The sequence below is a fragment of the Trichomycterus rosablanca genome, chromosome 18 (assembly GCF_030014385.1).
Source record: "Trichomycterus rosablanca isolate fTriRos1 chromosome 18, fTriRos1.hap1, whole genome shotgun sequence".
Lineage (NCBI taxonomy): Eukaryota > Metazoa > Chordata > Actinopteri > Siluriformes > Trichomycteridae > Trichomycterus > Trichomycterus rosablanca.
In genome coordinates, this window is record NC_086005.1 from 25998247 (window position 1) to 26012760 (window position 14514).

The window sequence follows — 14514 nt, forward strand, 5'->3', positions numbered from 1 at the left end:
AACCTACAATGTACTAAACTCATTTACAAACACAATAACAACCCCACCCTAAGCAGGCAACCTGTGACATACAAACCTGTTACACCCCAGTGCACCTTATTCAGTATAGTGTCTGCAACAAAGATGGCTCGACCATGAAGGTAATTCCACACATTCAAGTTGGAAAGGCAGCTGTATAATAGTCAATGTAAAATAATGACAATGCCAAGCGTAAAGCAACACAGCTCCTCTTCATTGCAACGCTGCAGAATCACAAATGTAGTGATACAAGTCTGATAAATGTTCCCTCGAAGGAAAAAAAAAACAACCCTAGGCACAGAATCAACTTTGTGGCTTGATGAATCAAATCGTGCACTTTCCTTTTACTTCCCCTGCAAAATGCAAGGGCGAGTTTCCAACGACAAGGAACTGCACGAGAGAAGAAACGGGGTTCGACAGATACTTAATGCTTCATGATTCACTTTACACATTGTTTTCATTATATTATATTTTCTCTTCTTAACAGTCACTCTCAAAATCCAATTCTGCAGTCACACCAATGGAAGCATGTTCATACACACCTCAAAGACAGAGTTTTTTTATACAGTCAGTAATTTTTCCTGTCATGTATTCAGTGAGTAAATCATAAATAAATACAAATACACAAGGAATGTCTACTGCAAATGGAAACGAAAAACAAATAAGGTCAGCATTTGTAATTCACGATGGTTAAATCAGGAAAGTCATGATTGCTGATCAGTTAAAGAAAAAAAAAAAAAAACTCCACTCAAAGGCCTGGGCTCTTATCCCAGTTAGAACTGTGTTCCCATTATGGACGTATTTCCTCCTTTTCATACCCAAAAATTACCCCTGTTTGGTATTACAGATGCTAATCTGTCAGGAACAATCCACTGGAGGGAGAAACGCCTGCAGCTTGATTACTGTTAGACAAATTACAAAACACTTGCCAGACAGCCCGGTGTCACCATCCACACCCACCCCCTCACCCACCCCCTTTACCCACCCTCCCTGTGTCCTGTCCGAGTAAGAGTCAGTACTGGGGCTGTGCTCGCAGCTCAAGAGTTGAACAGTGAACTGGGGACAGATTAAAGGTTTTGAGATCGACAGCTGTTTTCTTCGTCCTCAAGAAGCAGACGCTTTCCGGATTCACATGAACTGCATCTGAAACAGGACAGACTTGGGTTACTCACATATTTCAAATCTTTCTAGTGCACCATGGGTAGTAAGTAAATAAACACTGAGAATTCCACCCTTATTAGACACACACAGTCCGAATTGATCTTATAATGAGATGTATTTCTAATGTCAAATGTCTGGTCATGAATAAAGACAAATATTTTTATGTCTTTATGATTAAAGCACTGGTATGTATTCCTTTGCTACGCATAGAGCACTAAAACCTCATTAACGGTCAAGTTAAGTTTCAAAAGCATAATATATGGTAAGCTAGTAGACAGTATGTAAAATCATCGCACCTAATACTATTATTACTATTGTAGTGAACCTATTTAGTAAGTAATATGTGGTCTGGGATATAGCACAAAGTTTTATTTATTCAAAGGATGTATACACCAATCAACCATAACATTAAAACCACCTCCTTGTTTCTACACTCACTGTCCATTTTATCAGCTCCACTTACCATATAGAAGCACTTTGTAGTTCTACAATTACTGACTGTAGTCCATCTGTTTCTCTGCATGCTTTGTTAGCCCCTTTCATGCTGTCATTCAATGGTCAGGACTCTCACAGGACCACCACAGAGCAGGTATTATTTAGGTGGTGGATCATTGGTGGTGTGTTAGTGTGTGTTGTGCTGGTATGAGTGGATCAGACACAGCAGCGCTGCTGGAGTTTATAAATACCGTGTCCACTCTATTAAACACTCCTACCTAGTTGGTCCACCTTGTAGATGTAAAGTCAGAGACGATCGCTCATCTATTGCTGCTGTTTGAGCCGGTCATCTTCTAGACCTTCATCAGTGGTCACATGACGCTGCCCACGGGGTGCTGTTGGCTGGATGTTTTTGGTTGGTGGACTATTCTCAATCCAGCAGTGACAGTGAGGTGTTTAAAAACTCCAGCAGCGCTGCTGTATCTGATCCACTCATACCAGCACAACGCACGCTAGCACACCACCACCATGTCAGTGTCACTGCAGTGCTGAGAATGATCCACCACCCAAATAATACCTGCTCTGTGGTGGTCCTGACCATTGAGGGTGAAAGCAGGCTAAAAAGTTATGTAGAGAAACAGATGGACTACAGTCAGTAATCGTAGAACTACAAAGTGCTTCTATATGGTAAGTGGAGCTGATAAAATGGACAGTGAGTGTAGAAACAAGGAGGTGGTTTTATTGTTATGTCTGATATGCAAAGTCTGTATAGTGGCATGAGGTTTTCTTGCAAACCTGGCAGCTATTTATGGTGTACGCATTTGCCTATCCAGGAAGTATAATTCCAGCCTGCAAAGGGTGCATCACTAAAACCAGTCAAAAACAAGCTGATGGATATGATATGTAGGGTCATTATCATCATCATGTTTGCATTAAATGAGACAAGCAGGTATGAAGAAATGAAAACGTTTGACTTAATTACGAGGTTGTAAATTAAGTGACACAATTATAATGCAAGTGTTGTAAATGAGTTAAAAGTACTGAGAAATGAAGTAAGCAGGTGGCAGACCCAGGGTTATAAACATGCAGCACGATTACATACATGGCGCAGACATGCTGTACCTAAGAGTCTCTAAAGGAAATCCTTGAGAGAAAGCTTTGCGAGGGAGTCCTGTCCTGAAGGCCCGAGAGGACACTGACCGGAAGGACTAGAGGTACTCGAGGGCTAGTTCAGAGAGAACGAGAGAGTCTGAAGGAGGCCACAGAACATACATAAAAACAAAAAGGAGGAACAGCAACACAGGCAGAAAAAGCAAGCCTTTTACAAACAGAGCTGCTCCTTTTTGTATGCATACTAGCAAGTGGTTGAAGCAGGATATTCATTTTTATACAGATTGTAAAGGGACGATATTTCAGTGCTTTCATGCGAGCCTTGTTCAGAAAAGCGGAACATGGAGGAATGGATGAGACGGTTCAAGGGCTTTCTGAACAGACTTTGAAAGTGGTGGTATTTATACCTGATTTTAAATGTACAGCACTTTGGTTGACACACGTTGTCTTTAAATATAAAGGTGACTTGACTTTAAAAGATGCACCAGAAGTCTGATGGTGTCCTGCAGCACTACATAATGACATTCTTTAGGAAAGTATAAGCTGATCAACCTGGATTCATTGGCATGGAAAAGTATGCTTATATACTGTATATACTGCATATATATATATACAGTGTATCACAAAAGTGAGTACACCCCTCACATTTCTGCAAATATTTTATTATATCTTTTCATGGGACAACACTATAGACATGAAACTTGGATATAACTTAGAGTAGTCAGTGTACAACTTGTATAGCAGTGTAGATTTACTGTCTTCTGAAAATAACTCAACACACAGCCATTAATGTCTAAATAGCTGGCAACATAAGTGAGTACACCCCACAGTGAACATGTCCAAATTGTGCCCAAATGTGTCGTTGTCCCTCTCTGCTGTCATGTGTCAAGGTCCCAGGTGTAAATGGGGAGCAGGGCTGTTAAATTTGGTGTTTTGGGTACAATTCTCTCATACTGGCCACTGGATATTCAACATGGCACCTCATGGTAAAGAACTCTCTGAGGATGTGAGAAATAGAATTGTTGCTCTCCACAAAGATGGCCTGGGCTATAAGAAGATTGCTAACACCCTGAAACTGAGCTACAGCATGGTGGCCAAGGTCATACAGCGGTTTTCCAGGACAGGTTCCACTCGGAACAGGCTTCGCCAGGGTCGACCAAAGAAGTTGAGTCCACGTGTTCGGCGTCATATCCAGAGGTTGGCTTTAAAAAATAGACACATGAGTGCTGCCAGCATTGCTGCAGAGGTTGAAGACGTGGGAGGTCAGCCTGTCAGTGCTCAGACCATACGCCGCACACTGCATCAACTCGGTCTGCATGGTCGTCATCCCAGAAGGAAGCTGACGCACAAGAAAGCCCGCAAACAGTTTGCTGAAGACAAGCAGTCCAAGAACATGGATTACTGGAATGCCCTGTGGTCTGACGAGACCAAGATAAACTTGTTTGGCTCAGATGGTGTCCAGCATGTGTGGCGGCGCCCTGGTGAGAAGTACCAAGACAACTGTATCTTGCCTACAGTCAAGCATGGTGGTGGTAGCATCATGGTCTTGGGCTGCATGAGTGTTGCTGGCACTGGGGAGCTGCAGTTCATTGAGGGAAACATGAATTCCAACATGTACTGTGACATTCTGAAACAGAGCATGATCCCCTCCCTTCGAAAACTGGGCCTCATGGCAGTTTTCCAACAGGATAACGACCCCAAACACAACCTCCAAGATGACAACTGCCTTGCTGAGGAAGCTGAAGGTAAAGGTGATGGACTAAACCCAATTGAGCACCTGTGGCGCATCCTCAAGTGGAAGGTGGAGGAGTTCAAGGTGTCTAACATCCACCAGCTCCGTGATGTCATCATGGAGGAGTGGAAGAGGATTCCAGTAGCAACCTGTGCAGCTCTGGTGAATTCCATGCCCAGGAGGGTTAAGGCAGTGCTGGATAATAATGGTGGTCACACAAAATATTGACACTTTGGGCACAATTTGGACATGTTCACTGTGGGGTGTACTCACTTATGTTGCCAGCCATTTAGACATTAATGGCTGTGTGTTGAGTTATTTTCAGAAAACAGTAAATCTACACTGCTATACAAGCTGTACACTGACTACTCTAAGTTATATCCAAGTTTCATGTCTATAGTGTTGTCCCATGAAAAGATATAATGAAATATTTGCAGAAATGTGAGGGGTGTACTCACTTTTGTGATACACTGTATATATATATCATGGCTGAATCATAAGTGCAGACCACTAGATCTGAGGAAAACTAAGTATGCAGATCCTTGTTTTTTGACTTGCTGTGGTTCGCTGGAGTCCCAGACCTTTTCATTCTCTTCTCTGGAATTTCTTTCACAGTACTAACATGTTTCTATTTAAATAAACGTTTAGATTTAACCTGTAATCAAGTCTGTGGTTTCACATGAATGATTTAGGTGATGTGTAATCAATTTCCTTTAATATACAAATACATTTAAAACTATGTTCTGAGCTTCGTCATGTTCTCTTTTTGCTTATAAATCAATGCCTTGTATCGTCAGTGTCAATATTAAGAAACAAATGTCAGAAACCAAACCCAGTTTAGTTAACTACTTTCAATTAAGTGTATGTGATTTGAGGTTGATGTATGAGATTATTCGTATACCTGTGCTCCTGAGAGTGGGCCAAAGGGGTTCGCCGGCCTCATCACAGGCTGTGTGTACATCATGGTGGGTTGTGTCATCATGGTCATTGGAGTCATCTGGGTTGGCTGCACCAATAAACAAGACCACCATTAAAACAGATACAGCGAACACCACTGAATAAAAGGTCTGAAATGCAGTTACGTTTGAGCTTTTTGGTTACATTCATGACAGGAACGGTAGTTACTCATTACACAAAATGCATCAGTTCACATGGTTACATCGAACACAGTCTTGGACAATTTAGTGTCTCCAATTCACCTCACTTGCATGTCTTTGGACTGTGGGAGGAAAACCGGAGCACCCGGAGGAAACCCACGCAGACACTGGGAGAACATGCAAACTTCACACTGAAAGGACACAGACCGCCCCACCTGGGGATCGAACCCAGGACCTTCTTGCTGTGAGGTGACAGTGCTACCCACTTAGCCACCGTGCCGCCCTCTGGAATAGGGTAAAGGACCAAGTACTGAGGGTGAGGGTTAAACAATAGTGCACGTGGACGTTTGTCAGGAGAACTTGATGTTTTTCTAATTAAACATTAAGTTATATAACTTGCGCTAACCGCCTTGGTTAATTGCTTGTATGCATCAATAAATATTAGGGATCAAAGAATCAACCAAAAACAGCTCCAGTTCCTTCCTTCATCTGCCCAAGATGCGACAGAACGTGCGCCTCACGCACCGGCCTCTTCAGTCACCAAAGGGCTTGTAAAAGCTGAAATCATCTTCGTTCTTCCCATGATCCTCGCACGCGAGAAACCAGCCATCATCAATAAATATTCTTCGTCTAAGACTTCTTGGCCTAGATTGTTGCACAAAGCTTAACACAGTGTGCTTGTGCTTGCAACCTTTTTTCCCTTGGTTAGTGTGAACTTTGCATGGACTTTCCAGTACTATAAATCCAAAAGCATTAAAATCATGAGACTGCTGCTACTCACCATTGTGTATCCCATCATGCCTGTGGGTGTTGTGGCAGGAAAAGCCATGACGGACGGCGCCTGGCAGAGACACAGTCGGAGTTAGAAAGGCCAGCAGTACAGAACACGGCAGTGAGAAATCTGACAGAGCGCCATTCAGCCGAACACCTCCGGCGTCCCAACTTGCACTCGAAAGAGCGCGTCCAGACCACAACAAATATTTACTGCCCACCAAAAGTGGACAAACAGGACAGAGCTTTCTTCAAATCAAGTGATAACGATTTGCCATCCAGTGCATTTAAATAGCAATATTTATATAAACAAATGGAAAAGATTCAAATGTACACAACAGGTAAATGTATCATTAAGAGAAAGAGAGACAGATGGATAAAGTCAGCAGGTGTGTGAGCACGTGCTTAAGGAAATGTGTCCGCGGTGCTAGCAGGTGCAAAGCTTGATTGAAAGAGAAGTTCTTTGTGAAGGAGCCATGAGAGGCCGAGCTCATGACAGAAACCCTTTTGTTTCCATTTACGGAGCATTCAAACACGTGAATGGACCTTCTCAGCTCGTCGGTGATAAGGCTATTCATTACACCAAGAGGATGGGATCTGGACGGAAAATGTATAGACAACAAACACATTTTAGATAAACGCTTGTTCCCACTAGGCCGTCATGGTCTAAAATCTAAAGATAAACTATAAGCTAGACTCATTAAATCTACAAGTTGGATTTAGTTCAGTGCACAAGAAATTGTAGTTCATTATTTTGGCTTATTTTTTGCAGAATTTAGCTCTAGGATACAGAAACGTACTGTGAATGTCTTATAAAATTATTTAAATAATTAAACTATAACAAGATTCCTTAAATGTTAAGGATGTTGAGCTCATTCTTTCTGCAGGCTAACAACTCCAACTATTTGTATATATTGTTAATAAGAATATAGAGACTACTACAAAGTATCGGACACACAATTGCACATCTTTTGCATTTTCTTGTATTTTGTATATTGTATACATTCACATTGTACATCTGTATTAAATAAATAAAGTATATATCTGTCTTTCTATTTATCTGTCTATCTGTCTGTCTGTCTGTCTGTCTGTCTGTCTGTCTGTCTGTCTGTCTGTCTATCTATCTATCTATCTATCTATATGTCTGTCTATCTATCTATGTCTGTCTGTCTATCTATCTACCTATGGATATATCTATCTACCTGTCTGTCTGTCTATCTATCTATGGATATGTCTATCTATGTCTGTCTGTCTGTCTGTCTATCTATAGATATATCTATCTACCTGTCTGTCTGTCTATCTACCTGCCTGCCTGTCTGTCTGTCTGTCTGTCTGTCTGTCTGTCTGTCTATCTATCTATCTATCTATCTATCTATCTATCTATCTATCTATCTATCTATCTATCTATCTATCTATCTATCTATCTATCTATCTATCTATCTATCTATCCATCCATCCATCCATCCATCCATCCATCCATCCATCCATCCATCCACCCACCCACCCACCCACCCACCAGTTCAGTGTTAGCTTAGTGGTTAAGGTACTGGACTGGTAACGAGAAGGTTTCTGGTTCAAGCCCCACATCTACCAAGCTGCCACTGTTAGGGACCTAGGCAAGGCCCTGAAACCATAATTCCATTTATAGTATTTGTCACAATTGCAGGTTACTTGGGATAAACTTGTCTGCTGTAAATGACCTTAAAGCACAATCATAAATATATCAATTTTAGCCTACTGTTCTGATTCTAAAAATGATTCTGAAACCCCCACTTGTTTCTCATGGTGGCTGGTCGCTGCGCAGCCAGTCTGCCAACTTGGCAAGTAATGGACAATGGTTACCATTTTGGCGGCATCACATATTGCACACAGTGTTGCACAGTGTGTCAAAACAGCGGGCAAACAAATCAATAGCTCAGACGCTTGAGACAAACATTTCTTCTATGCAGGCGATCAATTTCCTCTCTGTAAATGCCTAGCTGACAGCTTACTTAATGGTCTGCTGATATGACAATTAATGGGGTTTTGTGTCCTTTTGAAAGTAAGATACGAAGGAGAGAAAATGTCAACAGGACAGGGAAGGACCCATGATGGATTGGTGTCCTGTCTGGGGTGTGTTACTGCATTCTTTCAGTGTTTCTGAACACATGCAAATGAAATTAGATCTATACATACAGTTCAAACGACCAGTTCAGATGTACTTTAAAACATTTAACAATTGAATGATTAAACAAAGTAATTACAAGGTAAAACTCAACACCCCCACATTCTCCTCAGCTTCTGAATCAACCTAAAGCATAAGGGACTGAACCTCAGCGTAAGCGCTCAGTCAGATCAGCTGAAGTCATTTAACAGTAGCAGACAGAAGATAACAGTGGTGGCAGTCATGCTGCGGCAGCTCTCGGTTAGATCAGCTGGTCACAATGAGAACAGAGGCTTCAGTGTGACTCTGGTCACTGCACATCGCTATGCAAACACCCACTCGTATAAAGTACACCAGACATGCACTCGCGTGCACTCGCTCCCACGCGCGATGCGCCGTGACCACGGATGAAGCCGTGAGGTTAATAATACACTCATGCGTCTCAGAAAACGGTTCGATTATTTCACTTACGTATTGTAGGAAATGCATGCCATTCTGTTTATTCCCCCAGATGAACAATTTCACAGGGCAACAGATAGTTAAGAGACACACAAATACAAATGACACTGCTCAAATTACGACATTAACAACACACACACACACACACATAAAATGGGAATGAGGGAGGGGGGTTCCTGTACATATCTAAGCTGCTTGGGGGATATTTTAAATGGAAACATGCTTTTTTAAAGCCTCTCTCCATCATCAGGGTAGACACACCACATCCAAACACACACGTATTATGATGGCTGACTTTAGTTACTCATAGTACATGTAGAATGAAGCAGAATTAAATCGTAAATGACATTGATATGGACCAAATCACTGGGGGCTAAAATATCTCTGAAACAGCAAGCTGTTGGGATGTTGGGCGACCAAGCCTCATTGATGCCAGAGGACATGAAGGTTATGGCGTAAGATACAGACCAACGTAAGGGCTACTGTATATTTAAAACCATGAAACGATGAGTCCTGCCGTGGTTTACTGTATGAATGCTCATCGTTTTATAAACACCCCAAATACTAAGAAAGATTGCATTATCTAAAAGGTCAACATATCTATATATTATATAAATTATATTATATTATATATATTATATATCTATATGCATTATAAAAAGAAACTGCTCAAAACTTTTCATACATTTTCTTTGATCATCTCACAAATAAATCTTAGCAGAAAAAATCTGTGTTTATTTGTTATGACCATTTTATACCTCATCTGCAATAATGTCAATTTGTTCTGCATTACCGAAAACAAAGATCCCTAAAAAAATCATATATATTTATTTGTTTTTATAATGCCAAGTTAATGTGATATTCACGGCAGAAATCTGTGTTTTATTGGTCTTGGCGAGGATTAGGGCATATGTAGTCTTTGTCTTTCTCAGTTGTACTTTTGGCATTCGTTCAGGATGTGTTTTATGGTGATTGGTGTCTGACAAAGTGTGCAAAGTGACCGCAAAGTGTGGGCTCTTCTCCTAGTATTAAGTGTTGGTGTGTAAATCTGGAATTGCCTCTAGTGTAGATATCTTGGTCTGTACATTTTCCATTATGTATTTTTGGTTCATCTGTATTTAAATGCTTACGCTTTCAAAATAAATTTAATTATTGACTTGAAAAATAAACTTACTGACTTGATTACTAAGTATTTCGACTGCTTGTTTAGAAACGTAAAATAACAATGTAGGACAGGACAGCGGTTACAACCTATTAAAGCTGAATGGCAATAGTAAGTATTAAATTGATAGTTATAGTTATTAGTAAGAATCTAATCTAAAAAACAGGTTTAAGAAATGCCATCATAATGATTCTATGCAGAATATAGAAATATATGATCCTTCTTACCATTGTAGCAGGATTCCAAGTTGTAGTCGGAGCGTTCTTTGGTTGCCAGTTGTTTCCACCAGTTAGCTTCTTTTCACCTGGTTGACTCCAATGGATGTCGCTTCATTAAAAAAAACACAACATTAACATTAATCTACAAAAAAAAAACTAATAAAGATGTATGTACTTTATATATGGACTTACTTTTTCATTGTGCCATTTCCAATACCCAGATCTGCAATTTAACAGAATATAACGATAAAATTAAAACCCTCTGAAGACCTAAATTACAAAGTATACAAATTTGCTACACAGACTGTGAATACATACTGCCCACAAGGTTGGCCAGAGAGGAGTCAAGGTCATCAGACACCAGTTTATTAGGCTGTTGGATGCTGGGTGGCAGACCTTGGTTAGGTGACGTGACTGTGGGTTTCAGAATACCGCCTAAAACATCACCTAAGAGTAAAGAAAACAAGGTAAAGAACACAAAGACTAGAGAGCACATAGACAGAAGATACAGGATGGTCCATATGTAATGTAGTAACTTAAAAAAAAAAAAAAAAACTGTGCTAATTCAGTTATGTGGACCAGAATATTCTGCTGTGGAGACCCCTAATATGGGTATGGAAGCAGCCGAAAGGGAAAAATATCATTGGCTGAAGCTATTAAAACATCTGTCAATAAAAAAATTCTAATTCTGCCAGATTAGTTGGGGGAAGCAATGGTGAGGTCTCACTACAGACGGCTGCTCTGACTACAACTTCAGTTTCTTTGGGTCATTGTCATTTTAAAAGACAAACTTCCCTCTAAGTTTGATCCTTTTGGCAAATGGAGGCAGGTTTCTTTTCCTGACCTGACTGCCTGTCCCTGCTACTGAGAGGGTCAAGCTCAAAACAGACAGCGTGGCTATAATTAAATACATTTTTTTTTCAGTAAAATGTTAAAAAGTTTTGGCATTTCTGTAGTTATAGGAAGTATAGAAACATATTCTTAACAAATCAGAGGTCTAAATGGATTTAAAGCAATTAAAAAAGAAATATAAATAAATAAAACAATATTGTACTGAACAGTTGCGTCGACTCACCAGACATGCATGCCATGCAAAGCCAAGGCGCAGAATTTACCACACAGCACACACAGAGACAAAAAAAAGAAACATCATCAGTACAGCACAGCAACAAACTCCACAAGATTAAAGTTTGTCTTAGTACGTGTTGTCTATGTGCAAAGAGAAGCTGTGCAACGTTAAAACGTGTTCAACTTTCATACTAAGTGCATTCACATGCACATAATAATCAGATTACTGCAGGACAATAAACAGATTACTGTGTTTACATGCACTTTAGTCCTGTGATTATGGTAAACCTTAATTTCCGTGTGCCGACCTGTAGTGAAGCTGCTTACTAAATTAAAAAAGCAGAAGATCTGCCTTACAAGAAAATATTAATAACTGAGAACTTTAATGTTTTACTGATCAAGAAGTGCTGAGATGGACTGAATTTAAAATATGCAAATATATTTTATATTTAAATAATGTATATTATTGCTCCTGTTGTATATACTTATGCCTATAACCGATATACTGTATTATATATTGTACATTGCATATATTTATCCCCATATCCTTATCTTTTCTTCCTATATTTATACTTATATATCTGTATATATTGTTTAAAATAATAGATACACTATTGCTTCTATTATTATTATGCCAGATGCACAATTTCCACATACGTTTTTGCATACCGTATTTTGTATATATGCACGTTGTACATTTACTTTATTTGTATTAGCTCTTCTTCTCTTTCATGTTCATCCATTCATCCATCCATCAACTTGGTTTTTACGCAGCCATCTTTCAAATGTGTCTGTATGTAGTGGTGTATTGATTGATTTATTTCACTTTTTACATTAAATTAATATGACATAATTAAACTGTTTTAATAACAATAATGAAACCACATCGCTCCATTTTGCCAATAAGAATTATACATATTTTCTATAATCAATCATGTTCAGCTGAAAGCACACTCAGGTTTTTGGAAGGTTGGAAAGGAGCTCCAAAATTTCCCTGCTGTGCAAATGTTTATTTTTTCATCTAAACGCCTGGCAGCATCCTTAATAACAGTAGTACACTGCTGTATATGTACTTTTTGCAGACTTTCTAGTGCCCTACCAAGAACTTCAAAGAACCTGTAAGGAAGCAGCATGATTTCTTTACACACGCAGCTGCAGAAAATTGATAGTAGAAAAATCTGAAGAATCTGTGTAACCTGATTACTAGGCAGGAATCCAGGTATCAGATTGCCTGTAATCCCAATATAACCTTAATCAAGGTAAGCTGTTTACATAATAGTTTAAGAAATCCAATGACTTCCAGAATTGAAGCTTTATCATATTTTTAGTGTGACACACTAATAGTGTGCACAAATTGACGCACATATTCAGCTGAAAGTTTTATCATTTATGATTAGGATCTCTATGTGCATCTGGTAAAACTCAGTGTAAACTCAGAGTATTGAAGCCTAAAACCAGCCTGGAACACATTACCTCCCAGCAAACCTCACTGAGCATGAGGGTGCGGGGGGGCGAGCAGATCATCAGGCAGTAAAAAGAAAGTGATAACGTCCTTACCGGCAGCATCTGTACCGTTAGTGTTGGATTTATTGCCGAACACCGAGTCGAAGTCGACGTTGAGGCCAGAAGAGCTGGCTGGCTGGGGAATAGGCGCTGCTGAAAAACCTGAAGAGGAAATAGGAGAAGGTGAACCGGTTAGCCGTTAAAGCTAGGGGGCAAATCTGCCATCTAATCATGAACTGTATTGTGTACATGGGTGGTTTGTTCTCTTAACATGAACGCATCAATTCACTTCCATTGCTCGCAATTCCTGAGAAAGCCAGATGTTAAATCCAGTGGAGCTGGGGGTATTTTAGCTTCCAGGAACCGCTCGCTGCTACCCAGTAAAGCAACAGTGGACCATTCAAAGTAATTGATAACACTCGCTGTCATTGCTTAAAAATAACTAGTTCAGTGACCAATTCTAAGAATGGTTCAAACTAGACTTCTTGCCCTGAATCCACACAGCTTTGTTTTACCATTTCAAAAGAAATAAATGTGCAAAATAATTTTATTTTACGACTGTATAAATGTTTAAAAAAGCAGCATAAAGACAAGAGTGACTTAAATTATAGCCTAATCTTTATGGTTAAACAACAAGATATAAAAAAAAAAAGCAGACAAAGACCCAAGTTTTGGGAAAGAGGCAGGCAGAAAGCAGCACCTACCTCCAAACAGTCCAGCAACAGTGGAAGGTTCTGAGTGGAAGATTGGGGTGTTAGAGTAAGGGGACGGAGAGCAGAACGAATCTGCCGAAGCCAGAGAAGCATAAGGAAGCAATATTAGCAGTGACGGTCACAGAAAGCAAAAAGTACCAGCTTGCAAAGGATAAAGAGCGGAAATAGGATGAAAATTTTCATAAGACATTTATCACCACAAAGCATCTATTAGAAAAGACATTGATGTGTGTTGCTTGCGACTTCGTTTCTGTGATTATTTAGCATTAAAATTGTCTCAGTCAACACTCAACATTACATACAAATCAATATTAAAGCCACAGAGCCTTAGAAATGGGTAACCCGTTCTCTAATATATTTTAATAGCTATTTTTCTTGATCTTTTATTATTTCTATCACAGCATAGTGTGCTGCTTAACCCTTTAATGATCTGCTGAACCATTCAAAGCTTACTTTGAGTCTAAATACTTGGGTAAAAAGCTGTATTTAAATAATCGTGTTTGGATTGTATCTACTGCTTGGTTGACGTGTGTTAAACTCAAAAATATTAGTAGATGACACTGTGAGTTTAAGAAAACAGCCTTTCTAACCTAGTATGCCAACTGAAAGCTGCAGCTGAAATATCATCCATGAAAGTTACATCATTTTTGTGATCATCTCAACTGTTTGGTAAAGGCTCATTAACAAAACCACCCATAAAAACAATATTAATTGTTTGTTGTTGGTAGGGTCATGAGACCATTAAAGGTTTGCAAAGACTTTTTAGCTGCTTTGCATAGTAAACATTAAACAGGACGTGCACTGATAAACACCGGATGTGTCCAGTCTACTTGTACCCACTTGTCAATTGATTGGTTCATTAAGTACGCTTTTTTTTTTACTTAGAAGTAACAATGACATTCATAATTTTGCCCAAAACATACT

At 39.6% G+C, this 14514-nt stretch overlaps 1 protein-coding gene across 7 annotated transcripts in view; it reads right to left on the reverse strand.

Moving 5' to 3' along the window:
- Positions 1-1005: 1005 nt before the first annotated feature.
- picalma (phosphatidylinositol binding clathrin assembly protein a) overlaps positions 1006-14514 on the reverse strand; it is a 37682-nt gene continuing 24173 nt past the window's right edge. For 2 of the 7 annotated variants that reach the window (XM_063013634.1, XM_063013639.1), the window contains 8 exons: positions 12932-13039; positions 10625-10753; positions 10499-10529; positions 10316-10415; positions 8939-8962; positions 6335-6394; positions 5358-5462; positions 2747-2839 (listed from right to left, as the gene is read on the reverse strand). In XM_063013634.1, coding sequence (XP_062869704.1) covers positions 2747-2839; positions 5358-5462; positions 6335-6394; positions 8939-8962; positions 10316-10415; positions 10499-10529; positions 10625-10753; positions 12932-13039 — 650 coding nt within the window. Of the gene's footprint in view, positions 1162-2746; positions 2840-5357; positions 5463-6334; positions 6395-8938; positions 8963-10315; positions 10416-10498; positions 10530-10624; positions 10754-12931; positions 13040-13581; positions 13663-14514 lie in introns of those variants that run through there. The other 5 variants (XM_063013638.1, XM_063013635.1, XM_063013640.1 and 2 more) reach the window with 5 other exon arrangements.